Source organism: Podarcis bocagei, assembly GCF_964188305.1.
Source record: "Podarcis bocagei genome assembly, chromosome: 6".
NCBI classification, from domain to species: domain Eukaryota; kingdom Metazoa; phylum Chordata; class Lepidosauria; order Squamata; family Lacertidae; genus Podarcis; species Podarcis bocagei.
Genome location: NC_138130.1, coordinates 88,356,436 through 88,384,248, shown reverse-complemented (window position 1 = coordinate 88,384,248; position 27,813 = coordinate 88,356,436). Strand labels below are relative to the sequence as shown.

At 44.7% G+C, this 27,813-nt stretch overlaps 1 protein-coding gene across 1 annotated transcript; it reads right to left on the bottom strand.

The window, feature by feature from the left end:
• Positions 1–5,156: 5,156 nt before the first annotated feature.
• Positions 5,157–11,792, bottom strand: LOC308588958 (collagenase 3-like). Its single transcript, XM_081197715.1, has 6 exons — positions 11,614–11,792; positions 9,782–10,002; positions 9,284–9,429; positions 7,500–7,625; positions 6,671–6,832; positions 5,157–5,716 (listed from the first exon to the last, which is right to left on the bottom strand). Exons 1-6 carry the CDS (start codon positions 11,719–11,721, stop codon positions 5,703–5,705), a joined length of 777 nt encoding a protein of 258 aa, XP_081053841.1. The 5' UTR covers positions 11,722–11,792; the 3' UTR covers positions 5,157–5,702.
• Between the last annotated feature and the right edge of the window lie 16,021 nt (positions 11,793–27,813).

Sequence of the window (27,813 nt, the reverse complement as noted above, 5' to 3'; positions counted from 1 at the left end):
TATTTCTGGGTTAGCGGAGTCTGTAACCTGAAGCGTCTGTAACCCGAAGTACCACTGTACTCTCTCCTCCTGTGGTTTTCAGAGGCCCATTGCCTCCGACAGTGGAGCCCTCATAGCTAGCAACCACTGGTAGCCTTACTGTATATGTCAGCTTTAGTGCCAAGGAGAGGGGTGTCCCTTGAGTTGTGCTACTTCCTTTTTTTTTGCCAAACAATTTCTATTAGTTTTCCAAATGAGTTGTGCACTTTCCATTGCACTTTCCATGCAGTGCTCACAATTAAATTGGATGCTTGTATTCTTATTGTTGCCTTTCTATCTGGGACACACTCACCGTGAAAATGGCTACAGCTTCTTCTTACTACTATTGCTGCTGCTGTCATATTTGGGACATGCTCATCTTCTTTTCCACAAGACCCCCTTTAAATATTCTTTGAGAGGGACCTAAAAGCACTGGACTTAAAGCACACAAGAGCCTCAGAAGATCCCTACTAGATCAGATCAACGATTGATCTAGCATCATGATTTCTGCAAAGACCAAGTCGATGCCTTAGTACTTCTTACGATACCTCTGGAACAGAAAAAGACAGAGAGAGCTCTTCTTATGTTCTTAATTATACATTAGAGGGGTTTGTCTATATCTTCATCATTTGTCTTTCTGGAAATTAAACACAGATGCTACTGATTTCCTAATATTTTCCATGTAGACGATTTACCTTCAGCTGGTGGTTGTGAATGGTGGAATGCACCAGTGCCACAGCCGCCATTTTTATTTTTTAAAAAAGTGAAAGAAAGAGAATTATGGAGAGCATAATGAGGCTTAATTTAGCAGAGACTTAACTTATCCCCTTGATTTCAGGGGCTCTTAAGCATTTTGAATTTTCTGGGGCCATGGACCCCACTATAAGTTGATCCAATGTTGCAGTTTCCCTAGTCTCAGTGGTGGACTATAGGCCTTAAAGAGTTGAAGGCAAGTGATAGAGATTAGACATTTCAGGGTTTCGTTTGGTCTGCTTCGGTGGCATTCTGACTCAAGGTAAACTCATAATTTAGATAAAGCTAAATGGTGAGTGTCTAAACAATGGTGGCTAAACAATCTCTGAACCATCTTGTGGGAACCAGACTGTTTTAATTACCTACCGTCTGAATGAGACTTGGAAAATCCTTTCCTCACAAGGAAGTGCTGGGGATTAAGTTACTTCAAAAAGAACAGCAATGTGCCCTTCAGCTTTATTTGTTTTGGGAAAGTTAAATGTTCATGCTTAAACTTTAAATTATTAACAGTAGCATTGTTTCAGCCATTGATTTGTATGCTGTGGAATACCTTTCAACAATGCGAAGAAATTGATTTTTTCAATTAATTTGTTTAAAAATACCACAATGACTAATTATTCTGGCATTTCATTCTAAGCAGTGATGTGATGTGCTTATGATCACTTTGGAAACGACAAGTCTGATTTACAAAGAACGCTTCTGTGTAGGAATGAGAGTAGGCAGGAATGTGTAGGTTTTCATCTTAGGGTGGTTGTAGAAGTATGCAGTTCACTCTGGGAAACAACAAGTGATCACAGGTTTACAGCTGAGTTATATATGGAGTGAATATTCATTCCTTCATTCATTCATTTATATTGTGCCTTTTTCTAAATGGCCTAGAGGCATTAGTACAGCATTAAAATGCTATAAAAAGAACATTAAGCCTACTAAGAATGGCAGGCAAAACGGTTGCGCCAGCAAATAGCTAGGGTTGCCATATTTCAAAACAAAAAGTGAAGATCCGGACACAAGTTGTTGAGCTTTTTTGGGGGGAAATCTCAAAAGGAAGAAGTTTTTGAGCTTTTCTTAAAATGAAATTTGCCAAAATCTTCACTTCCGACATGGGTTGCCATACGTCTGGATTTCCCCTGGACGTTGTTTCCAATGGCTGAATCCTGGCTATGTCTGGGAAATTCCGGATGTTTGGCAACCCTAAAATAACACACACACACACACACACACACACACACACACAGAGAGAGAGAGAGAGAGAGAGAGAGAGAGAGAGAGAGAGAGAACCAGCACGGTGAGAAACTAAAAGGCATTTCAAATATTAGGACAAGCATGAGAGAACAAGATGGCTACTAAAATTCGCTAAGAAAGCTAAGAAATTCTTCTTCTTCTTCTTCTTCTTCTTCTTCTTCTTCTTCTTCTTCTTCTTCTTCTTCTTCTTCTTCTTCTTCTTCAGGGCCAGTGACATCCTCCTGGTCACAATGTGCTTGCCAGGACACAGATGAGGCAAGGCAGCAAGGTTGGGAGAATTCTGGACTGGTGCCACCAAAACAGGCCTTTCTTCACTGCTATCTATCAGGAGAACACCACCGCCTCTTCTTCTGCCCTATCTCCAACCATGAGCCACTGTAGCTTAAATCACGGCACCATCTTGACCTGAAAATTGATTGTGCTTCTGTTGCCCACATTGATTTGAGATAAAGCACCACCTTCTGATAGAAAATGATTTTATATTATCTAAGCGAAGATAATAAAGTGAGTACCTGCAACTATGAACACACCTAGCTGGCTGCCACCTGAACATAACATTTGTTTTTAAAAGAAGGATGTTGCGGCAACCAGCATTGGTGTATCTGGGTGCTGGCATGCCCAGGCTGACTCTGGTGATGATTTCTGACCTCTTTGTTGCTTCCCCCATCATTTGCTACTCTCTGGATGGTCATTCGGAATAGCTCAGTCGGCAGAGCATGAGACTCTTAATCTCAAGGGTCAATACCCACATTGGGCAAAAAGACTCCAGGATTGCAGGGGGTTGGATTAGATGACCCTCGTGGTCCCTTCCAACTCTAGAATTCTATGATTTTGGGGGAGGCCCTAGGCTATACTGCACTGGACTCTGATGCCTAGCCCCTAGTGGGATGCCCTGTGTAAATACTGATGAATCAGAAATAATAATAATAATAATAATAATAATAATAATAATAATAATAATAATAATAATAATAATGGTTCCTGCCTTGCCCTTCCTGTTTATAACCAGCACAGTCTGTATCCACCATATTTGCTCTTGCATTAACTATTAGGCATTAGCACATTTCCTTGATCTCAGATGAAAATGATCCGCACTCTTATTTCGTGCTTAATGCTTCACACCAGATCTTGGTGGCTGCCCATTGTTCTGTCTGCAAGCAAACATAAGGCTTTGAGGTTTATCCAGGAAGTTGTGGTGCCTTGCCTGAAGGAAAGAAGATGTTTGTTCTTGGTCTTGGCTGGCTCTCAGATGACCCCTTCGCTCTGGACATTGCACAACGTTACGGCAGGCGGCTATATAAGAACACAGGAAGATCTCTGCTGGCTCAGGTCAAAGGTTCTGCCCATTTAGTCTATTGGCCAACTAGATGCCCTAACCTAATGGAAAGTTCACAAGCAGTACCCATGTGCAACAAGCACTGTCCCTATTGGTCAATCCCAGCTGCGGCATGTTGCCTTTGAGGCTGGAAGTATTTGTAGTCGTTGTATAATCTGTCTTTCAAAAGTAGTAAACAGGTGAAATAGAGGTGTAGTATATTGCAATTTTCTTGCATGGATAGAAATATTCCCTGGGTGACTTTATGATCAGAATGCAGTAACAGCTCATTAATTTCATTGCATCTGAGGGTTTTGTTTTCCCAAAAAAGCAGCAGGAACCACATTAACCCTTATCACTTATAATTTAGCAGAAGTGCTAAATCACGTTTTGCGCATGCGCAGAAGGCCAAATCGCAACCTGCGCATGCGCAGACTCACAGATGTGGGTTGTGAACGCTGCGGGTTGCGAACGTGTATCCCGCACGGATCACGTTTGCAACCCGAGCGTCCACTGTATAAAGACAAGGAAAAGTTTTTTACAGTCCTTTTTTATTTCGATCTTTACAGAGGCAGGCTATAGAACCCAGCCTCTTGGATAATGGCGTTGTTCCGAGTGAATCTCCACCCCCCATCTCTCCCACTTCCTCATTCATCACTTCTACGGGTGCCACTAAGTGCCCTCTGTCTTTGAGCTCCTTGCTCTCCTACTTTTAAGGCTCGCTTGGTTCTGGGAGATGGAGGGTCTAGAATACCATCTAATGATAACGTGTCAGCCGGGTGTTGCTCTGGATCTCCCATGATTTCCCAACTTCCCCCCTCATCTGCCTCTAAGCTGCAACCTCCCTTAAACCACTGTTGTAAATCTACACTGTCTTCCTTTTCCTCCTCCTTGGAAGGGTCAGGATAGAGAGGCAGTCTCCACCATTCCTCCTCTGCCCAGTCCCTGACAGGTAGCAAAAAACACTAAGGTTTTCAGCAGAGCTCCCTCTTTGAGTCCCTTCATCTTTGAAGGTGTTGGAAGTTATTGTTAGGATTATGATGTTCCGTTCCACCTAAACAGATGTGTGGAGCTGTTGTATGTCACATGTCTGCTTACATTCCAGCATAGCTTGCTGGGAACTTCTGTTTGTGTATTGCTTTTGCTTTGTGCTTCGTGCTTTTGCTTGGACACGAAGGGGAGCAGACATGTTTTTCCTTTGTCCTGATGCTGAATAAAATGCTTGTAAATATGCTTACATATGCCTCTGTCTGCCTTTCCGTTGCAAAGAGTTCTTATCTCTGCAGGTTTGCGTGCTCAGTCTCTAAAGGTTTCTGAGGCTTGAGTCACAGTTTTGATGCTGTTCCGAGAAGCGGAGTTTGCCCAGCTGCCGGCCGGTGGGCTGGAGCCAGCTGGGGCTGCCAATTGCCCCTGTCTCCCAGGACGCACCCCAACAATTATTGGTAAAAGGTCTTCACAGTGGCTGGGCAACCACTGGCCAGAGGGCAGAATGTGGGTCTCCAGGCCTCTCGGTCTGGCCTGTGAAACTTTCTCCAGTCTTTGCTCCTCATTGGGCCAAATGGTTTTACATAACTGGAATACGTCCTTAAACTCCAATAATGCCTCTTGCTTATGGAGGATAAAGTGTGATGAAACGAGCCCAATAAAGTCTACATTCATTGCTCCGCCCACTGTTAGCTCTGGCCCTGCCCACCACTGGAATGTGGCCCTTGGAAGGTTCTCCAGAAGGAACTCTGGCCCTCTGCTTTAGTTCTGTTTTGTAAGCTGTGCCTTGAATAGTGAGGTAGAAATTTCCGTAGAAAAAAATTATGTAAATAAATAGCACAAATTTAAGATATTTTGCTTTATTATTAAAAAGGGCTTTCCTGCCCTAAAACAAATGTGAACTAAACAAGGTGGAAATAGTTCATGGTGTTGAAACACGTAATTGGTTCATCCGTTACAACCCAGTTTGTGGGTGGAACTGAACAGAGAACTTTAAAAAAACAGCCTTGCTGTGTGTGTCAAAGTTGATCAGGCCTGAGACACACAGCATAATGTTTTCTTTGCAAAAGGTAAGACAATGATATCAGGAGAAGCAACCATAACCCGGAGTCTTCCTTTGCAAGCGAATACATAGATAAATAACCAGACAGAAAATGAAAGTTCAAAGCTTCATCACCTAATTAAGTATTGCAGATTTTAGGACTTTTTCTCCTTTGTAAAGGGAAGCCTTGGAAAAGGGGAATAGAGACTAGAGTGAAGAAATTCCCCTATATGTGAATATATCGTAAACATAAATGTCTCTAAGTTGGCCCTAGTGCTACTTCTTGTTAGGGTTGCCAAAGATGCTTAAAGATACAAGATGAATTTTATCCGTGATGCTTTGAGGGTTTCACTTTGGCAGTCCTGAGGAAGAAAAATAAGGATATTTAAGAGACAATAAATAAATTATGCAATTAAGTTAAAATATCCAAGGAAATACTACCAATATCTACACAAGTATCTTCAGACAAAATTTGCTCAGTAAGGAAATATAGGTTTCCACCCTTATTTCTCATACATATCAGTGGGGCTGTATAGATGTATAGGATTGCAGACTTACTATATTTTACGTTTGGTTTTAAGTCTTGTGGACACAGCCATAAGACTGTACGCAGTATGAAAAATTTCCCTTTTACCCTGTATTCAGTTTTGTGGTGTGTGGTACCAGTAAGTATACTACTACTACTACTACTACTACTATTTCCATTATTATTAATAAATTAATTAATTTTATTAATATTCTGGGTGGCTCCCAACAGAATATTAAAAACACAATAAAACCTCAAACATTAAAAACTTCCCGAAACAGGGCTGCCTTCAGATTCTTTCTAAAAGTCAGATAGTTGTTTATTTCTTTGACATCTGGTGGGAGGGCGTTCCACAAGGCGGGCGCCACTACCGAGAAGGCCCTCTGCCTGGTTCCCTGTAACCTCACTTCTCACAGGGAGGGAACTGCCAGAAGGCCCTCGGAGGAGGACCTCAGTGTCCGGGTTGAATGCTGTGGGTGGAGACTAAGTGGCCCAACATGAGCAAGTGGGATTAGTGCCTCTTCCAATGATAATGTGCTAGCCAGTCATGCTCTCCAGCCAATACATTATTGCATGGTGCGCACTATATGCAACAATGGAAAGTTAGATGATGGTCAATTTCCATGGACCAAAAAGAAGATCCGTATTCTTACATATCCTTACAGCTTTGCATAGATCTCCTTTGCTTGATGAGAGCCACTGAAATTAGCTTGAGGTTATAAGGTTGGGAGGGGAGTCTGATTAATATGGAATTAATTGTGGGAAACAAGATTATTCACAGGGAACTTACCGTATAATCTCTGAATCCTTTGCCTGTCGTTGTTTGGGAGGTTGAAGTTCTTTGGGTTCACAAAGGAATAGGAAGGGAACATCAAAGAACCACGGACATTCGAATGGCTCAGTCCCAAGGAATGGCCAAATTCATGTGCAGCAACAAGGAATAGGTTGATCTCTAAAAGACAGAAGAAGAAAAACAGGGAAGGGAGTAAGATGAGTGTCGAGTACGTATTCCAAGGGGATATATGGTGGCATGTGTCCACCTCCAGCCCACAGACACATTCCCCATGGCACATGTTGAAAAATGAAAATATTGCACATAGAAAACTGCCATAGGGACATAATAATAGCCTGTTGGATCAACCCCAAAACCTCATTTAATCTAGTATCCTGTTCTCACGGTGGCCAACCAGGAGGGAGCCCCATTCAGTTCAATGGAACTTACTTCTGGGGTAGCTATGACTAGGATTGAGTTGTTGGTTCTGATCCTCATATCAGAATTCACAGATAATGGTTTTCTGAATCATCCCTAGGGCCACCTAGAACTTGGAACACCCTCCCTAGAGGGGCATGCCTGACCCCATCACTGCTCACTTTTGGACAAGCAGTGAAAATGGTATTATTCCAGCAGGCATTTTCAGGTTAAAACTTTTCTCAACTGACTTTTGTTGCTTCGCCTAATATTTTGCCATTGCTGTGCTTTTATCTCCATAAGGTTTATTTTATAACGATTTGGTTGTTGCTTATGCTTTCAAGCTGCCTTGTTACACTGGGGGTTGGGAAAGACGGAACAGAAACGAAACCAACCAACCAACAGAAACGCTCAGCAGGAAATCGCTTACCTCTGTTGAATTCCGAAAAGCGCTCGCTGTCATCAAAATGAGCATCTCCCCCTATGCCTCGTCCAGGAAAATAGGCATGAGCCAACGTCCCTCCTCTTCCATCAAAAGGAGAACCGTCGCCATGGGCTGCATTTGAAAGGAAGTAACAGCTACTGTCAGCGCAAAACTTGCAGTTAGGTTAGCAGTCACAATACACTGACATTTCCCGCCTGCTCATGTAGCCCCAATCACCCTGGGGGTATTTGGCTCTCCAAATGGCCATGTATGGACACCATATGGTTCCCCTCCTGATTGGTATTTCATTGTAGGTGTATTCTGCAGCATGTTCTTGGCACAATAGCAAGGCATCAGCGGTGGATTCATTCAGCTTTATTAGTTGAAACTATACTGGACCCTGCTTAGCTTTGCAAATATGCTAGCAGTTTTATTGCTGCACCACTAGGAGGACCTGAGATGCTGCCTAGCACCTTATGGTTGTCCAGAGGGGCTCTAGCACAACAAAAGCAGAACCAAACATTTGTAGTATGAAAAGGAAGTTATGGAGTATGCCATGGCAGGAAAGAAAGCAGAACCACCAACTCAAAACTTTTTCAGGTACAAACAGTCTTGAAAGCAGACTCAGGTGTGACCACACAAATAGAATCATGAGCGCACATGAAAAAGGCTGTCTGCAGGCGCTCCATATCAGTGGCAGCAGTGGCAGCAGTGATTAAACCTTTGGATGAAATGCACTGTTCGTTGTGCTTCCACAACTCATGTTTCTAAAGAATTAGGAACGCCTGAGTAAAGGGAGTGACAGGACTAGACTGGGGAGAAGTCAACATGTCCTCCAGATGTCATTGGAAAGCAACTGCTGCCATCCCTGATCACTGATACTGCTGCTGGACAGGACTGATGGGTGTTGGAGTCCCACAACATTGGGACGGTCACAGGTCTAGGTGGTGGTAGTTGCTTTTTGGGGTGGCGGTTTTGGGATATATATATTTTGCCCCTCACCAACCCACTTCCTTTTTAAACAGAACTATACTGTCTCTAACTGAGCTAAAGGGACCCCTGACCATTAAGCCCAGTCGTGGGCGACTCTGGGGTAGCAGCGCTCATCTCACTTTACTGGCCAAGGGAGCCGGCGTTTGTCTGCAGACAGCTTCTGGGTCATGTGGCCAGCACTTCTGGCAAACCAGAGCAGCGCACGGAAATGCTGTTTACCTTCCCGCCAGAGCGGTACCTATTTATCTACTTGCACTTTGACGTGCTTTCAAACTGCTAGGTTGGCAGGAGCAGGGACCGAGCAACGGGAGCTCACCCCCTCCCTGGGATTTGAACCACCGACCTTCTGATCGGCAAGCCCTAGGCTCAGTGGTTTAGACCACAGCGCCACCCGCATCCCTCCTAACTGAGCTAGTTAGGGCTTACTTCCTTTCATAAGGACTGACAGGTCCAGAGAGCACTAATGTTAAGGATAGGGCCGGCTCGACCATGCCTCAGGCTGAAACAATCAGCTTAGGTCTGAATGGTGCAGCAAGCATTTTTAAAGTATTAGCCCTAGTAGAGGCAGGGAGTACCATTGCAAAACATATTTGCCCCTGTTTATGGACAAAGAAGGCTACTTAGAATTTGATCAGTGAAAGCATCTCTCCCCCCCCCCCATGGTTAACTCAGAGGCGATTTTCTGGTGACTGTTCCCGAGTAATGCTCCAGAAAAGGCCCCACTCACTCTATGTGTTAAAAAAATTTAAAATGTTCATGTTTTATTTGGGTAGTTCATAAATATAAACATCCCTTACCACCAGTTGCAAACCAGATTTCAATATCAGCAGGTCTGGAAGTTCTCCTGAACTGCAATGGGGTCACATCGCTCCACACCTTGAATGCCTTTGCTATTGCCCCTTCCACCTTGGACTTCGGCATATCTGGGGTGTAGTTATTAATCCTGTGAGCAACAGGGAAAACCAAAATATTAGTATCCAGGAAATGTCACTTCTGATATGTTATGTACTGAAGTTCTCACCCTGGGCCAGCAGGGGGATACTGTAGATAGTTATACAAATAAGGGATCGAAAGTAGCGTTCAGTGATTGGATAGTTTTAGAAAGTTGTTACAGTAACGTTGTACTGGAGCTCTATATAAGCAGGCTGACTGAACCCTTCAGTTCAGTTCTGTCCTGGCCTGTGAATAAACAAGAGCTGTTTGAAGAATCGCTGTGTCGTCTGATATGTTCACCCACAACTTAACATGATATTTCAAAGGGAGAGAAAGAGAGAGGAGACTTTAGCAGGGCTAACCTGTATGTCAGCAATGTCTTTCCCCATTTTACTGCAGATTTTTCTGAGATATCTGAGACTCCACACCGAGGCTGCTCCATTGTCGCCATCGTTTCTTGGTTCATTTTCCCAGTGACGGTCAAATGAAAGAAACTCTGCATTTGTCTGAGCTTCTCCTCTATGCTTTGACCGCCACTTTTAAGATGTGATGATGATGATGGGAAGTACTTATCGAGATAAGCCTGTACCAGGAAGCAAGAAATCCAAATTAAGAGCGCTTCATCATGCATTTATTGCACCTTGCAAATGACATTTTACTGATGGTGTGATGGAGGCAGCTGGGCCAGACATTTGAGTTGCTTCCTTTCCTTCAGGAAAATGAAAGGTTTTCATCGGCAGAAAGGTGTGGGAAGTGATTTCTTTTGGCAATCTCCCTCCCTTCACACCCTCTCTGGAAGGTCCTCTAACCCATGATGATGATATGCACACCAACACATAAAATCCTACCTACAATAAGAACATAAATACGGTGCAATTTTATAAAGAACATTGTATAGTGGCCTCCACCAATCATCTCAATAAACTGCGCCTTTCGAACGGTGATGGAAATATGATACTAAGGAGGACCAATGGTACCTCCAGTTGGATGGCATCCCACCATTGGGACAGCCTCGCATCACCTTGTAACAGGCAGTGCCCATCCCTGGTACCACCAGAATGCCCTTCGCCATGGATCTTAAAGCCTGAGCATTCAAGGTCCACGACATTCAGGGGTTTTGTACACCAGAGTAAAACCCTCAGATCAGGTCCAGTAGCATAAAGGCAACTGGTATTATCAGAAGGATGTTGTCCCATTAAGGCAAATGGGGAGCTGCCCACCAATCCCCAGTCTGCCCTTGGTCAATCCCCTGCCTCCTTATTTACAACCAGCTGTGGGGCTGCTCTGCCTGCCATTGGCTCTGGCTCCCCCCCAGTGTTGGTCTTGTGCCCTACCAGCCTTAATGGGCACCAGTCACTGCTGGGTATTACATGGCTCTGCCTTGGGATACTGTACAGCAACCAGACTGCAGCATTATTCACCAGCTGCAGCTTCCTGGTCGCCTTTAAGAACATTGCAGCAATCCAGTTGTGATCACCATGTTTGATTAATGTGTTTGTCTCGTTTGCATATAAACTGGGGGTGGGTGGGGTGGAGAGAGGAGTCCCATTTCAACATGAAAAGGGACTTATCAGTGAGAGGAGCTGAACTTCCTTCCCCTGCTTAACTCTTCTGTGCTCTGTTGCCCCTGCCACTTTGGTCCAAACTCTGCAAAAAAGGCCTATTTGTTCGAATAATGTAATGATGATGATCATGGCAGGATCAGACCCCCACTATAAACATGCATATGTAGATGCATGGCTGCTGCAGTCACTTCTAGGTTGGCTGTAGTTTGGACAAATTAGACCACCACATCCTTTTCAATTAAAGTTTGTGGATGCAACCAATTCCATTGCAAATCTCAATTTCCGACTAGGACTGTGGATTGAGGGCAGCTGCTGTTGCTGCCTTGCAGCAGTTAAGTGGGTCTGGCCCTGGTCAGTGCCTGGATGGGACTGACAAAGTCTACTATGCATTTATTTATTGAATTTACATCCCACCCTTCCTCCCAAACGAGCAGAGAGCAGCAGCTTTATATTGGAAGAGATGATATACACCTAGAAGCAAGAGGTCACGTGCTGCCCACAAATATTTACATCCATCCTTCACAGCAACATAATACATGATTAAAAATAAAGCCTTCCCTACAATATAGTGGCGGGACAGCTATTATTTACTGTATAATACAGCCGATAAAAGCGTTGGCGTCACATACCTCTACAAACTTCATATCCTCAACGCTCTGTGCTTCAGGGTCGTGAGCTATCGGGACAGCCAAGCTGTAAGGCAGAAAAAGTGCCATGCAGATCAGGGCGCCGTTCATTGTGGATCTTACTGAAGGACCCGTATCAGAGGAGAAGATCTTCAGCCTGTGATGTCTGCCAACAGCACATGGAACCTTTATATAGAGACATTGCACATCTGGTGGTAGCCCCCACTGACTCATGCCATGTTGTCACATTGTCTGTGGCTTTGTGAGTTTATGTCATACTTTTTTTTGGGGGGGGGGAACATGAAGTGGTAACTCTCTAAAGGAAAAATCCCCACCGCTCATCAAGTGTCAGTCTTACATAGGAAGCAACCTACCTTATTCCTCTTTATTGCGTTGTCAGCTGAAACCTCAGAGTAACAAGGAGACTTCCCCAAACCCATCTCCAGACAATTTGTTTTCTAGAGAGATGGTCAGCTGAGGTTGTTTCTCCTCCTCCTCCTCCTCCTCCTTCCATCATCATCATCATCATTATACAACCATCTCAAAATAATGTTCTATAAAAACAGCAAAAAAAAAAAAACAACAGCTGAAAACACAAATATAATCAGAAATATATTTTAAAAAACTAGAACCAAACAAAACCAAACAGTTGCGGCAAAGAGCCATATAGCCAACGGAGAAAGTCCATCGGGGAAAAAATGTCTTCACTTGGTTCTGGAAAGTGCAGATTGTGGGCACCTGCCACATACCCTCCAACATTTCTGCAATGAAAATAGGGATGTCTTATTCAATAATAATAATAATAATAATAATAATAATAATAATAATAATAGTAATAATTTTACTGTTTATACAGCACCCATCTGACTGAGTTGCCCCAGCCACTCTGGGAGGCTTCCAACATATATAAAAACACAGCAGAACATTAAACATTTAAGAAAACTTCTCTATACAGAGCTGCCCTCAGATGTCTTCTAGAGGTTGTACTTATCTCCTTGGCTTGGGGGTCAGATAACTCCATACCCTTCAATATTTCTCCCATGAAAATAGGGATGTTCTAAGGAAAAGCAGGACATTCCGGGATCAAATGAGAAACCAAAATGGCTTCTGTAAATCTGGGGCTGTCCCTGGAAAACAGGGACACTTGGAGGGTCTGCTATCATCTCTTGATATTCTACAGAACAGGGGCAACCGCACTAAAATCCGTGCTCTGAATTACTGCAGAGCAGGCTTCTGAAATCATTGGAACTTGCAAAAGAAACTCCCCTGCAGACTGCAGTGACCTACTGGGTATGTAGGGGGTAAGGCAGTCTCTCAAATAACCTGATCCTGAGCTGTATAGGGCCTTATCTGTTGCCAACACCTGGTGGCATATTGGCAGCCAGTGCAAATCCGTCAAAGAGAGTGTCATGCTGGTAGTAGTTTGCCCATGCAAGCAATAGGAGCTAATGGGTGGGTGGGAGATCTTTGGTAATCTTTCCCTTGCGTTTGAATAAGATGCCCCACCAGAGCTTGTGGATGGAAACGCACCAGAACCTGCTTGTGGACTTCCTACAGGCACTCTGAGAACAGGACACTGAGCTGGGCTCCCCATTTTGTGGAAAAGAAATTTGTGAGTTGCAAATAGATCCGTGGTTCTCAAACCTTTGAGGGAGACTTTATTCACCAAGTCTGAACAACAACAGATGCAGAACTCATCTGCTGCACTTTAGATGGATACAGCCAGAATTGTTGATATTATACCTATTTTGAAAGATCAATTTTGCCTGCCTCTCTGCTTCTGAGCTCAGATTTATTTCATGGTAAACTACTTTAAAATAAAGCAATGCCTGTGTTTGCCAGTTATGTACTGTTTGCTGATTTGGTTCTGTGCTCTTTCTGTATCCCTGGATTTTGTTCAATGGGTTGGATACTGTCAACCCATTAATTTGAGCCCATATTGGATTTTTATGGGATTATGTTTGCTTTCTCCTGTTCCTGCTTTCGATCTGCCTTCAGTCCCTTTGGAGAAATAGTTAACTAACTAGATAAACTGACTAAATAAACTGTAGATGCAATCTAGTATAGGCAGTTTTGCAGCGTGTAGAGCGATTGTGTTACTGCAAGGCATATCGCTGCACGTACAATTGGTTGCAAAACGTTGGAAGGAAATGGTGACAAACACAAACGACTAAACTTACATGCTTGGAAAAGGCTGGGGAAATTGAAGGGGTAGACGAGTCACTTTCTTCAACCGTTTTATTATTTGTGGGGCAAAAGCAAGGGATTTTTTTTGAGAGCCCAACGCAGGATAAATAATATAAGGGATAAATAATAATGATCTGCATCCTGCTCTCCTTATTTGTCCACTTCCTTTTTGGAAAGGGAGATGCCAAAGGGTGTGCTATAGTGCATTTCTGCTGATCTGTGCAATTGAAGCTTTATAATTTTCGCTCTGCACATGCAGCTCCAGCATCATTACTGGCAGACAAGTGACATTCCTTTTTCTCAGTGCTTGGAATGAGCCAGTTCATGCAGTTCAGCGAATTAGTTCAAAAATCTTTGAATGACAGCTGGAAGTAGTTCCCATAATTGCTGGATGAACTGAACATAGATTACCGTATTTTTCGCCCTATAGGACGCACTTTCCCCCCTCCAAAAATGAAGGGGAAATGTGTGTGCGTCCTATGGGGCGAATCCAGGCTTCAGGAAGCTCTCTGCAAGCCTTGGGAGCCCGCGGGAGTTCCCGTCGGGCTCCCTAGGCTTGTGGATAGCAGCCTGCATCTCGGTTCCCCGACCTGGTTTGGAGGCTGGCGGCGGGGAGAAGCGCGTTTCTCCCTGCCTCCAGCCTCACAAGCTCGGGGGACAGCGGGGAGGTGGAGCGCCGCCATCCCGCTGTTCCCCGACCTGGTTTGGGCTTCAGGCAGATATCCGCAAGGCGTGTGAGCTTGGCGGGAAGTCACGCCGGTCTCCCAAGGCTTGCGGAGAGCTGCCTGTTCTGGGGACTGGGGTCGGGGGAAGCTCGGGCTTCCGTGCCTGGGAAAAAAAATATTACCCCCCTTTATTCCCCCCCCAAAACTAGGTGCGTCCTATGGGCCGGTGTGCCCTATGGGGCGAAAAATACGGTACGTCCATTTTGGGGTAGAACTTTGAATGATGTCTACTTCACTCAACTTTGAATTCATTCAAATCCAAATTACATTTTTAAAAACTCTTTAGGAATGGGGAGCCTATGGCCCTCCAGATGTAGTTGGACTACAACTCCCATCATCCCTGACCACTGGACATGGTGGCTGGGGCTGATGGGAGTTGTAGTCCAACAACATCTGGATGGTGACAAGTTTGCTATCCTTGCTTTTTTCAGACTCTTTGGGGCTTCGGGATTAAAGATTATAATAGTTGAAACAAACAAATCGAGCAATTCACATCCCACCGCACAGGAACTTTATAGGAGGATGAATACTTTCAAATTTTTCTAAGAATTGTTTGATGCAACTGTTACTTTAAATCTGTGCTGATGTTGAACAACAGATTGTTCAATGACTGCTCTTCTCGCTTTCCTGTTTTGGGTGTGATTTTATTTGACTGAAATTGCCAACTTTACCTAAGAATTTTCGGCGAGTCATCTTGGAAAGTTGGCAGGTTTATGCACTAAACCAATAAGGTCAGAAACACTTTAGATGCCAACATACCTTGATATTTGAAATGAAGAATTTCAACATGACTGAAACATCAGCCGTACGTGATCCCTTTGTGCAATGTTGAGAAACTGTAGCTATCTGTTAGCCACAAACCAGGAAAAAATAGATATGAGTTAGTCTTTTGTCCACCAAAGTCTAGAGTGGATTCCTGCCATCGTGCTCCATCGTCATCAAGAAACCACTTCATTTTATAACCATCTCAAGCCTCTCCACAGATCCTCGTGACATTTCTCATTCCTTCCTTGTAGCTCCATGTAGCTAACTGAAATGGAGGAAAGACACTAAGTAGCAAAAGCATGAAAAAGTCATGATCCGTCCTAACAAAAGCTCTGTGTGACTAAGCGATGGGCAGCTGAGTCTCTTTCTGAACCAAGTCAATTTCACACATGATAGTTCATAAGTCTGACTTATCCTATTCCTGCATTAAAGTCATTTAAACAAACAAACAAAAAACCTACATGAAAAGTCATATCTAATTATGAACTTAAATGCACATTTTATAACGAAATCATACTTTATTATATTATAAAGTGATTTTTGGATGTGTATTTAAACTCAATGTGCACATTTTTATAGAAGGTTTATCATGAAATAATCATTTTAATGCATTTGGCACTTTTTGTGATGAAAAAGTCCTTCTCTTCAAGCAGTGCGAGGTTAAAACTGTGCAACTCATTCCCACAGATGTCTTCTAAAAGTCTTGTGGTTACTTCCTCCTTGACTCGGGGGGGGGGGGTCGCACAACTCCATACCCTCCAACATTTATCCAAGGAAAATAGGGATGTCCTAAGGAACTGATGTCCCATGGACTGCAAGAAGATCAAACCTCTCCATTCTGAAGGAAATCAGCCCTGAGTGCTCACTGGAAGGACAGATCCTGAAGCTGAGGCTCCAATACTTTGGCCACCTCATGAGAAGAGAAGACTCCCTGGAAAAGACCCTGAAGTTGGGAAAGATGGAGGGCACAAGGAGAAGGGGACGACAGAGGACGAGATGGTTGGACAGTGTTCTCGAAGCTACCAACACGAGTCTGACCAAACTGCGGGAGGCAGTGGAAGACAGGAGTGTCTGGCGTGCTCTGGTCCATGGGGTCACGAAGAGTCGGACATGACTAAACGACTAAACAACAACAACAAAGGAAAAGTGGGACATTCCAGGATCACATCAGAAACCGGAATGGCTTCTGTAAATCTGGGACTGTCCCTGGAAAATAGGGACCCTCCAAAGGTCCCTGGGCATCTGGTTGGCCACTGTGAGAACAGGATGCTGGACTAGATGGTCCATTCGGTTGACCCAGCAGGTTCTTAGTATGTTCTTGTGAGGGCTGTATCTCAAAATTTGGAGCAGTGCCAAATCTGAAGGATCATTCTGTTCCTATCTGCCCATTAGTCTTCCAAATAGCTTACCTTCTCCAACAGGGAAGGGCTGTACCTCAGTTGAACAGCAAATGCTTGGCATGCAGACGGTCTCAGGTGCAATCCCAGCATCTTCAGGTAGGCCTGGGAGAGAACCTTGGCTGAAACCTTGGAGAGTCACTTCCAGTTACTGTAGGCCAGTGGTTGCCAAACTTGGCCCTTCAGCAGTTTTTGGACTACAACTCCCATCATCCCTAGCTAACAGGACCAGTGGTCAGGGATGATGGGAATTGTAGTCCCAAAACAGCTGGAGGGCCAAGTTTGGCCACCGCTGCTGTAGGCCATGTGAGCTAGGCAAACCAATAGCCTGACGGCACCTTTATATGTTCCCATGGATTCTTCCAGCAATCACAACAGCTAAGTCCAAACGAGGCAACTACTTTTTGAATCTGCTCCAGTTAAAATGGCCATGATGCCTTCTGTCTAGGATTCTTTGAAAAGTTGCTTTTGCAGGGTTGCTTCCTAAGGTGCTTGCTGCGACTTTTCTCTAGCAAATTAGTGTTGGTTGGTGGCACAATCGTAGTTAAATTATGCAATATGAAAGCACCTTAAACCACAGGACTGAGTGAGATCATATGAGAGAAATGAAGGGTGTGTTTGAGAGAGAGACGGGTCTGCAGTTTATCTTTCTTGCAATGTGAGCAAGAAGTTTGAATATGGTGCACACAATACGTGGGGCTGGTCCAGCTGCCTTTGGTTTTTCGCTTGATGAATCACAGCTGAACTGTTTCTACTGAAAAGCATTGTGAGGTCAGATGATTCGCAAGTTAGGGCTGCCATGTTCAATCTGAGCTGAACATAGCTGTGTGAATCCAGAACTGATCTGTCAACAAACCCTGCAGTTGACAGGTGGATCCATATTCTAAAGAAGTCTTCCAGCCTTCTTTACTTGAGGGGTAGCCAACGCAGTGCCCTCCAGATGTTGCTGGACTACATATTCCATCAGCCACTGCTAGCATGCCCATCTGGACACATTGGCTACCCCTCAGAGATGAGATATTGTGGCAGCAGCTTGGTTATACGCTGCATTAGAAGTAGTCAATGCAGATGTTGATGAACCGCAGCTCCCATCATCCCTGGCAATTGGCCATACAGGCAAGGGATGATGGGAAATTGAGTCCAAAGACACATGGATGGTACCTGCATTGTCTACCCTTGTGCTGCATGCCTTTTATCCTAGCCTCAGGGATAAGCTGGAAACACGCGTCAGCAATTGCATTGGAGGATGCTGAAACATGCAAACCCTACGCTGCTGAGTCAGCCCTTGGTTCGTCTAGCCGAGAACTGTCTCCAATGACTGGCATTTTGTTCCCCAAGGTCTCAGCCGAGGGAGTCCAGGAAAAGAGCCTGGACTCCCTATTGAGGCCTCTGCATTTGCTCAGATGGCGTATCACCACAAGGTGGTTTTCCCCACCCACTTTGACAGACAGTGAACATCCAGAGCCGTAGCTCAGCGGTGAAGCACATGGCTTACTTCCCCTAGGAAGAAAGCTTGCAGGGTTTGGGACTTTTTAGTTTAGAGAAGAAGGCAAGGAAGAGGAGACTTGATCAGAAGTATAAAATTATGCATGGCATGGAAAGAGTGTATGGCGAAAAGTCCCGTTCCCCCAGTGGCGTAGCGTGGGTTGTCAGCACCCGGGGCAAGGCAAGTAATTTGCGCCCCCAACCCGTGGATTTGCGCCCCCTAACCCGTGGATTTGCGCCCCCTAACCCTAACCCCCAGATGTTGCGCCCGGTGCGGCCGGCCCCCCCTGCACCCCCCACGCTACGCCACTGCGTCCCCCCCTTGTTAACACTAGAATTCATGGGCATCCAAAGAAGCTGAATACAGTGGTACCTCAGATTACATGCGCTTCAGGTTACAGACTCCGCTAACCCAGAAACAGTGCTTCAGGTTAAGAACTTTGCTTCAGGATGAGAATAGAAATTGTGCTCTGGTGGTGCAGCGGCAGCAGGAGGCCCCATTAGCTAAAGTGGTGCTTCAGGTTAAGAACAGTTTCAGGTTAAGAACGGACCTCCGGAACGAATTAAGTACTTAACCCGAGGTACCACTGTATTGGAAGATTCAGCAGGACGATTCGTGCAGTACATAGCTAAACTATGGAACTTGCCCGACAGAGGGCATTGATGGCCACCAACGTGGATGGCTTCCAAGGAAGTTTAGATGAATTCATGGAGGAAAAGGCTATTTATTGGTGGTTACTAGCCATGACTCCAGATGCCTCCACAGCTGGAGGCAGCAATGCCTCTGAAATCACAGGAGAGGATGTTATTGTGTTAGGATCCAGCTTGTGGATTTCAGATGGGATGCTGGATTTGATGGCTTGATACAGCAGGCCCTTCTTATATTCTAAAGCAGTGAACAGCATGTGCCACTCACTTGACCTCTCTAATGCGCTTCAGGATGGAGGTAGGCATGGTGTAAACGTGCCAGCTGGAGCTCTGGATGGGTTCTGCTTCTGTGTTTGCACTGCACTGCCCTCAACACCAGCCCCTCTCCATCCAGGCAGCACTGACTTGGCTGAAGAGTGCTCAGGTCAGCGGCGCAGCCCTGTGACAACATGCGTCCGGGGTTTGAATACGGAATGCACCAATTTCAAATGCGGTTGGGAAAGACTGGGGTCTGCATCGCTGGAGAGCTGTTACCCATCACTGTCTCCCTGCCCTCTGCCATGCCCTCCCATCAGATGTCAAGGAAACAAACAACTGTTTGGTGTTTTATCGTATTTTTAATATTCTGTTGGGAGCCACCCAGAGAGGTTGGGGCAACCCAGTCAGATGGGTGGCATACAAACAATTATTCTTATTCTTATTATTAATGTTACTGAGTTACATGATGCCCAACAGCATGGCTTGTAGGAGCCAGCTTCTTATTTTTGTAGTTTGATATTTCTTGCATAGAGATCTGCCTTTCTTCCACTGTGGAATGGGGCAGCCCTGCATATATTCACAGGGCAAGCAACGTAGGTATGAGGACTTTTTGTTCTTGAGGATCTGCCTCATCAATAGCAAGCAAAATGGGAAATTCTGGTTGTCAGTGAAGCTCCACATGTTGACTGGCATTTCCAAACCCTGTAAAGAACTACGGCGCAGAAATTCTTCTATTTTGCAATGGATTCTCTGAGGTAAGTCCTATTTTAATGCTACTGCTACTATTATTTTCATGTCATCGCTAATGTGGGTTTGTTTCATTTTTGTTTTAAATTTACTAAGTTGTAGTGGCGATATATTGTTGGGAGCCACCTTGGCCTCACTGAACCCTAAAAAGCAGCTTTTTTAAAAAAAACCACAAACAAACAAATACGGTAATCAGCTACTGCTAAGCCTCTAGCACCCGGAAGGAACTTAGCTACATGTGTCACAATTTGTCAATTTCCCATGCAGCCAAGCTGTTCTGCATTTGTTACGGCTGTTAATATGACTCAGCAGCCCTTAACATATTTTTCCTGAGAAGACTCCACTTGCTCAATAAAACAGCACCCAGATGGAGATTAAGGAAGCCTTTTCCCCCCTGCAGACACGTCCTTGTTAGGACGTAACATGTTACAGTGCAGAAAAATTAATCTTAGCTTTTTTTTTTTTAATTACGGATGGGGAAGAAATTCAGTTCAGGTCTCATCCAAAGCCAGATCTATCAAATTTGCACTTTCTGAAGCACACATGAACCAAAACACCGCTATCGTTTGAAATTTGCACATCTAAATTTTGCTGTGCAGTTCGGTAGACAGAACCGCACATGTCCTTTTAAATATGTTTGTGGGAGGGGGTTTATTGGTTTGTTCTTGTTTTTTTATTATGTATTTTGTGTTTTCTTTTTGTATTTTAATGTAGTGAACAGCCCTGTGATTTCTGGATGAAGGGCGGTGTACAGATTTAATTAATAATAATACTAGCAGCTGTTTCCTTTCTAAAAGGGCCCAAGAAAAACAGCCCAGCAATGTTTTGTTTTCTTGCCAATGAAAAATAACAATTTCGTTCATTTCAGCACCTTGTCATGGCTTGTCTGAAACTCAAAGGAATGAGAAAAAAACTCAGAGTGAGATCAGTAGACATTTTCTTGAGGTTTCGCCTGGTAAATTGCTGTTTATATGTCTCCAGCTCCAGAGAATCTGACCATTCCTGTAGGGGCAATGCCAGAGATAAGAGTTCAACTGAACATAAACATTCATAAAGGCAGCTTTTAATACCTAGGTTGAAAGATCAAACCAAGAGGGACGTTTCTCTGTACACAGTGCATTTTCATGCCCAGCACGGGCCTGTGCAGTTGGGTAGCTCTCAGGTTTTTCTGGAATTTGCACGCTGAGCAAAAAAACTGAAACACTTGTCTCTAAAACGCCTTTAAGCTAGAAACGTATAATTTTTGTCTTCCAGTGCTCCATCAAAACAGAGCACACTGAAAAGAATTTTACAGAGGGCACTGGGTTTGTGGTTAAATATTCTGCAGCATGGATGAGTTAAAATCACGAGGCAGGCTTTGGGTTATGGGTCCTTTGCTTTTCTCTGGAAGGAAGCACTTTCTTCTGCCCAGTATGAGGCAGCCCATGTGATTTTCTTTCTTTCTTTTTACTATTGTTTTTAGAGCCCCTGACTAGAATATAAGATGGTCTGTGGGCACCAGGAGTTCAAAAGTCAGTATCCCAAAAATCAAAAATCTGCAGCAAAAGAAGCTGAATTTTGTGGCCCGTTGAAAGTTGCACAATCATTTCCCCTAATTCTGCAATTTTTGCTATTCTGCATGATTTCTTTATTTACTATATTGATTAGCCTAATAATAATAATAAATGTTGCTGTTGAACTTCTTCTGCGTGTGAAAAATTCAGCAGCTCAGCTCAAACTGAAAATAAATCAATCCTAAACCGCAGATCCTAAATAAATAGTAAAGGTAAAGGTAAAGGGACCCCTGACCATTAGGTCCAGTCGTGGCCGACTCTGGGGTTGCAGTGCTCATCTTGCTTTATTGGCCGAGGGAGCCGGCGTACAGCTTCTGGGTCATGTGGCCAGCATGACTAAGCCGCTTCTGGAGAACCAGAGCAGCGCACGGAAATGCCGTTTACCTTTCCGCCGGAGCGGTACCTGTTTATCTACTTGCACTGGTGTGCTTTCGAACTGCTAGGTTGGCAGGAGCAGGGACTGAGCAACGGGAGCTCACCCCGTTGCGGGGATTCGAACCGCCAACCTTGTGATCGGCAAGTCCCAGGCTCTGTAGTTTAACCCACAGCGCCACCCGCGTCCCTAAATAAATCCTAAACTGTTAATAGAAGAAACCAGTTCGCATGCAGTTGAGGTTTATGTCGACTGTTTCCATACTTCCAGAATTTAGTCCTCGGCCACAAAGTCATGAAATGCAGAAATTAAATCAAAGCACATACTCAGATAAATGAGTGCACATTAATCACAGTTGTGTACTAAAGCAGTTACATTTAAGGCCTCGAGTGGCTCCTATGATAAATGCCTATTATTCCTTAACAAGTGAGACCTGAAACAAAATGTTGCACTTTGCTAGAGTTCTAGCAGTGGTGGGATTGTGGATACTTAAAATAACAGGTACATTCAGTAATGTTCCAGTGATGACATAAGATGGAATTTTGTAAAGCAGTCTCTGGACAAATCAGGTGGCTACTTATTCATTTATCAGCCTGCAAGATAGATTTTTACTACATCTGCAAAAGTGAAACCAGACCATGCCCTATATTCCAGTCCATTTTGCAAGAGCAAACAATGAGTTTCATAAACTGAAGAAACGTACCCAAGTAGACCCCACATCCTCTGGTGACAATTTATCTCTCTGATTGTATCTCACAGCTTTACTGCAGTTGATGTGCTGTTGCCAAGAGTGACTCAGGGATCTCTCAGGCATGTTGAAATCCATTTCTGAGCATCTGGCTATTAGGGGAATGACAAGGAAGGGGGGGGGAAGGATCAAGAAAAAAAGGATCAAGAGATTTTAGGTAGAAAGGACTGCCAGTAGCCTCAAAGGACCTCTGTACATGCTAAAGAGATGACTTGAAGTATCATGAAACTAGCAGATGAAGAGGGATCTATGAATATAAGACAATGAGCACCAAGCAGACACCCAATTCAAGGATGGGGAACTGATGTTCTTCCAGATTTTGCTGAACTCTTAGCTCCCATCATCCCCAGCCAGCAACAACCAATGGTCAGAGATAATGGGAGAAGAAGTCCAGCAACACCTGGAGGGCAAAAGGTTGTCTCACACCTGACCAGATTCTTGCACAGTAACCTACATGTGGGTTAATTTTGTCGTTTTCAGAAACAAAGGGAGCATTGCTCAGCTGCAGAGTGTACCAAACTTTGCATGCAGAAGGTCCCAGGTCAGGGATAGCCACCATAATGACCTCCAACATGGTCGATGGCCAGGGATTATAGGATCTTGTAGATCTGAAACATCTGGAGGACGCTGCTTTGGCTCCCCCAGCTATAATGGTGCTGTTGTTAGTGATGATCTGAGGCTGCTATGCTCTTTCCATTTTGTTGGCCTAGATGGATTATTTTGCTTGGACTACTGCAATGTGCCTACGTGGGGCTACCTCTGAAAGTGACCTGGGAACTATAAGTAATCCAGAATGCGGCAGCTAGACTGGTGACTGGGAGACCATATAACACCAGTCCTGAAATACCTATATTGGCTCCCAGTATGTTTCTGAGCACAATTCAAACTGTTGGTGCTGACCTTTAAAGCTCTAAATAGCCTCGGCCCTGTATACCTGAAGGAGCATCTCCACTGCCATTGTTCTGCCCGGACACTGAGGTCCAGCTCCGAGGGCCTTCTGGCTGTTCCCTCACTGTGTCAAGTGAGGTTACAGGGAACCAGGCAGAGGGCCTTTTCGGTAGTGGCGCCTGCCCTTTGGAATGCCCTCCCATCAGATGTCAAGGAAATAAACAAATTTCTGACTTTTAGAAGGCATCTGAAGGCTGCCCTGTTTAGGAAAGTTTTTAATGTTTCATGTCTTATCATGTTTTTAATATTCTGTTAGGGGCCACCCAGAGTGGCTGGGGAAACCAGCCAGATGCATGAGGTATAAATATTAAATGATTATGATTGTGATTATTATCCAACAGGCTCTTCTTATATAGTTATGACAAACCTTTGCCTCAGACCCTGCTGCCAGTCAGAACAGTGTAAATTCTGAAAGCTATAGGGATGGTGGAAATGATTCAAAGTCTGCAAAATTACACGAGAGGGGGGAAAGAAGGAATTTGTGTTATTCCTCTTGCACAAGAGACAGGCCGATGAGCCATTTCAGGCACCCAGAGTTGCCTAAAGGAGGACGTCACTCAGTTCTCCTTGTCTACCAAGAACTATATGAGAAGTAACAGCTCATGGAAGGGCTGATCAAGAACCCTGTTTTGACACAATTCCAAGAGTGCTGGAAAAGATTAGATAGGTGTCTCTGTGGTCTTAAGGCATCATTGCTATAATCCTATATGGGGAGACCCTCGCCTAGCGAGTGACATAAACATTACACTGAAAAGGTTCAGTCCCTGGCTTCTTCATTGTGCCCAAGATAGAAATTTCACATATTTCATTTCCAGGTGATGCAGAAGATTCTAGTGCAGTGGTTGGCAAGGTTTACCATCCATGGGCCGGATCATTCCCATGGAGATTGTCTGTGGGCAGGACTGGCACAGCGCGACGCCGGAAATTGTGTGTACGCATGTCCGCGGTGCCTGAAATTGCTTGTGCGCATGCCCAGATGCTGGAAATCGTGCCTGTGCAGAAGCAATGTTCGGTGTCTGGACATGTGCAGATGTGATTTCTAGTAACTGCGCATCCGCAGACGCAATTTCCGGTGCCGCTCAGTGAGTCTCTGCGCCACGCCAGTTTAGCGCAGCGAGCGGGGGACTCGCCAAGCAGGTGGCTCGGATCAGGGGCGGCTTGTGGGCCGGTAAAATAGTCTTTGTGGGCCACATCCAGCCCATGGGCCGCATGTTGCTGACCCCTGTTCTAGTGCATTTCCAGCTTGCACTTTCTCTTCAATCTGCATTAGGTTTGATGAGGCCCTAAGCTAGTGAAGGTAATGGGGCCCTTTATATGTCTAGCTGTCCTTTGCCAACAATAAATTTTCACTGTTTTTTGTGTGGAATATATGCTATATGGTAATTTATGGACCTAATAGATATCTAAAGCCATTTGCACATAACAAAATACGTATTTGATCAAAGTAATTGTTGAAGTGAAATACAATTAAGAAGTATATTAATAGTGAAATAATTATTAAGCTCTAACTGTATGTAGGTTTTATTTTGTTTGTTTTTTATCTTATACTTTGGAAATGTACATCCGGTTTATTTCTCCTTTAAGTTTTTTGGGGGCTCCCAAGAGAGTGGGGCCCTAAGCTATAGCTTGTTTAGCTTATATGTAAATCCGGCACTGCCCACCTGCCATTCTATCGTGTATATTTGCTTTCAAAATCATTGCTTTTATCTACATGACTATTTTCTGTTAACCGCTTAGAGATGCAGTTCTGACTAAGTGTAAATCTTGCCAAATAAACTTTGTAAAAAGAAAGAAAGAATTGCAGCTTGAAAATGTGTGTGTGTGTGTGTGTGTGTGTGTGTGTGTGTGTGTGCATGTGTTCATTTATTAAAGAATGCATTAAGCACACTTCAAAATAATTCATTAGCACAAGGCCACTGTCAACAACAAACAAAAAGGTTAGAAGGGAGAAAAATAAGCTGGGAATAAGGACCAAGCAAAACAGAAGTGTACTGGAGTTTTGACTAACACTAACTGTCCTAAATTAGAATGGATAGCTAAAAACCCAGCAAAAATGGATTTATACATGTCCTTCTAGGAAGCGAATTCTGAAGAACAGGCCTGGGCAGTAATACAGTGGGACCTCGGGTTACATATGCTTCAGGTTACAGACTCCCCTAACCCAGAAATAGTACCTCGGCTTAAGAACTTTGCTTCAGGATGAGAACAGAAATTGTGCTCCGGCGGCCCGGCGGCAGCAGGAGGCCCCAATAGCTAAAGTGGTGCTTCAGGTTAAGAACAGTTTCAGGTTAAGAACGGACCTCCGGAATGAATTAAGTACTTAACTTGAGGTACCACTGTATTATGAAACAGGAGTGGGAAACTGCCAGTCAATGGTCGACTTTTGGTCTACCAGGGGGTCAAAATTTACTCGCAAGGCTGTTTTCCCCAACCCATGCTTGCCATAACTTGTGATGTCATCCATAATCCATCAGCTGTAATAACTTGTGGTGTCATCCAACAGGTGGGTGGGGTTAAATCCTGCATTGGCTGATTGCACCTGTTCCCAGCAATCGAAGCAACATGGTTTAACGGTAGTTTGCTAAAGTTGCTCCAGGTCGTATCTCTGTGGGGGCAAGCTGCAGTTCCCCCTCTTGTGAGGGGAGGGAGGGCATGACTGTTAAGGTAGCTTTAAAATGTGCTTTAAATGTGTGGCGAGCATGCATGGAAATGGCAGTAGGATGCTTTCAAAAATGAGTCACTGACATGGCATGGAAGAGAATATCTTCCCCCCACACCTGCCCATTTCCTGGCACTCACTCTGTCGACATGCACACCAGCACACAAACGCAGGTCGCCCACTGATTAACTGATTAAACATTCCATAACCCAAGCATTTGACTAACCAATGAGAGGCTCATACTGAATGGCTCAAGCTAAACCCCAGGATCAGGAAATACTTTTTTTAAAAAAAAGATTCAAATACCATTTTTTTAATGGCATCACCTGTTCATAATGAAATGTTGCGTCATGCCCAGTTCTTCCTTCTATTTCCCTAAGAACAGAATCTTACAAACATTAAGCTCACCAAAAATGGCCTTTAAGGCTACAATCCAAAACATGCTTGCATCCGAGAAAGCCCAGGGGAGGCTAGGTATTAGGAAATATGGGGTACTGCTGCACCAACCAGAGGCGCCGAGTTGCACCCAACATTGGGGGCCCCATCATGCGTGTGTGACATCATACGCATCGCACATGTCATGACGAACATCGTGTGTATGACTGTCACATCAAGAGGAGGCTGAGTGCGGACCCCGGTTGCACGGTATGGCGTTGCGCTCAGCTCCTGGCTTGCTGGTCTCACCACGCCTGGCCTTGTAGCGGAAGTGAGCTTGGTGGATGAAGAAGATGCGGCCGAGGCATAATGGGACTCATTGTCCCCGCTTGCCCTGCCCTAGACTGGGAGGCACAGAAGAGGCAGTGGGTGACCCACTGGGAGCCAGAGCAGTGACAGGGCTGGAAAGGGGAGCCATCCTGTCATTGCCACTTCAAGCAATCTTGTGATGCCCCCTGTTAGAATTCCTGCTCCATGAATGCAGTCACGGGATTGTTGTCTTTCACATGACGGTGTATGTTTTGACTCCACAGAGTGGGAAGTGACGGAGACAGGATGTTTGTGTTACTGTGTTCCATGAAGTGGGACTATTGTCCTTTGTTTTTTTCTCTTTGCTGTCTGATGCTTGAGAAAGAGAGAGCCATGTTGCAGTGCTCCGTGTGTGTTTATATGTTAATAAAGTAGATTAGCCAAAATGCTGAGTTGCTGAGGTCTGTCACGTGAACTGTGCAGACTCTGTGGATCCCTAAGTGTGCCAATGTCTGTTGGCATTGGTTGCTGTGATGTTCGGGCTGAAGAAAGCTTTTGAAGCTCCCGAATGATCAACCAGGAGGGAGAGAACATGTCAGTCGGGCATATGTCTCTGCCAGGGTCCTACTCGAGTGTAAGACAAGCTTCTGGTGAAACACCCCCAGGACAGTCCTGGCCGCCCCATCACAAGAAAGGGGCTTGGGTGGAAGAGGCTGATCATCAGGAGGAGACCAAGCACAGAGCCCGACTCTGCACTCTGCCTCCTCTGTTTCTTCAAGATTGAGGGGGCTCAGCCCCATCCCAACAGACTTTGCAAAGGCTGAAGATGCCTCAGTCCTATAGAATTGGTTCCTATGCCACCAACTGCCATCGGCTAGCCCTCCATTGCCTGCATACTTGCAACAATTAGAGAAGGGGGCCGCTAGTTCTGCTTCTCCTTATATTCTCAGTGCCACCCACCTACTGTTTGGGCTCCCTGAATTTTGCCCTACCGTTCTCAATGGGCCCCAGCAGTCACTAAGTGAG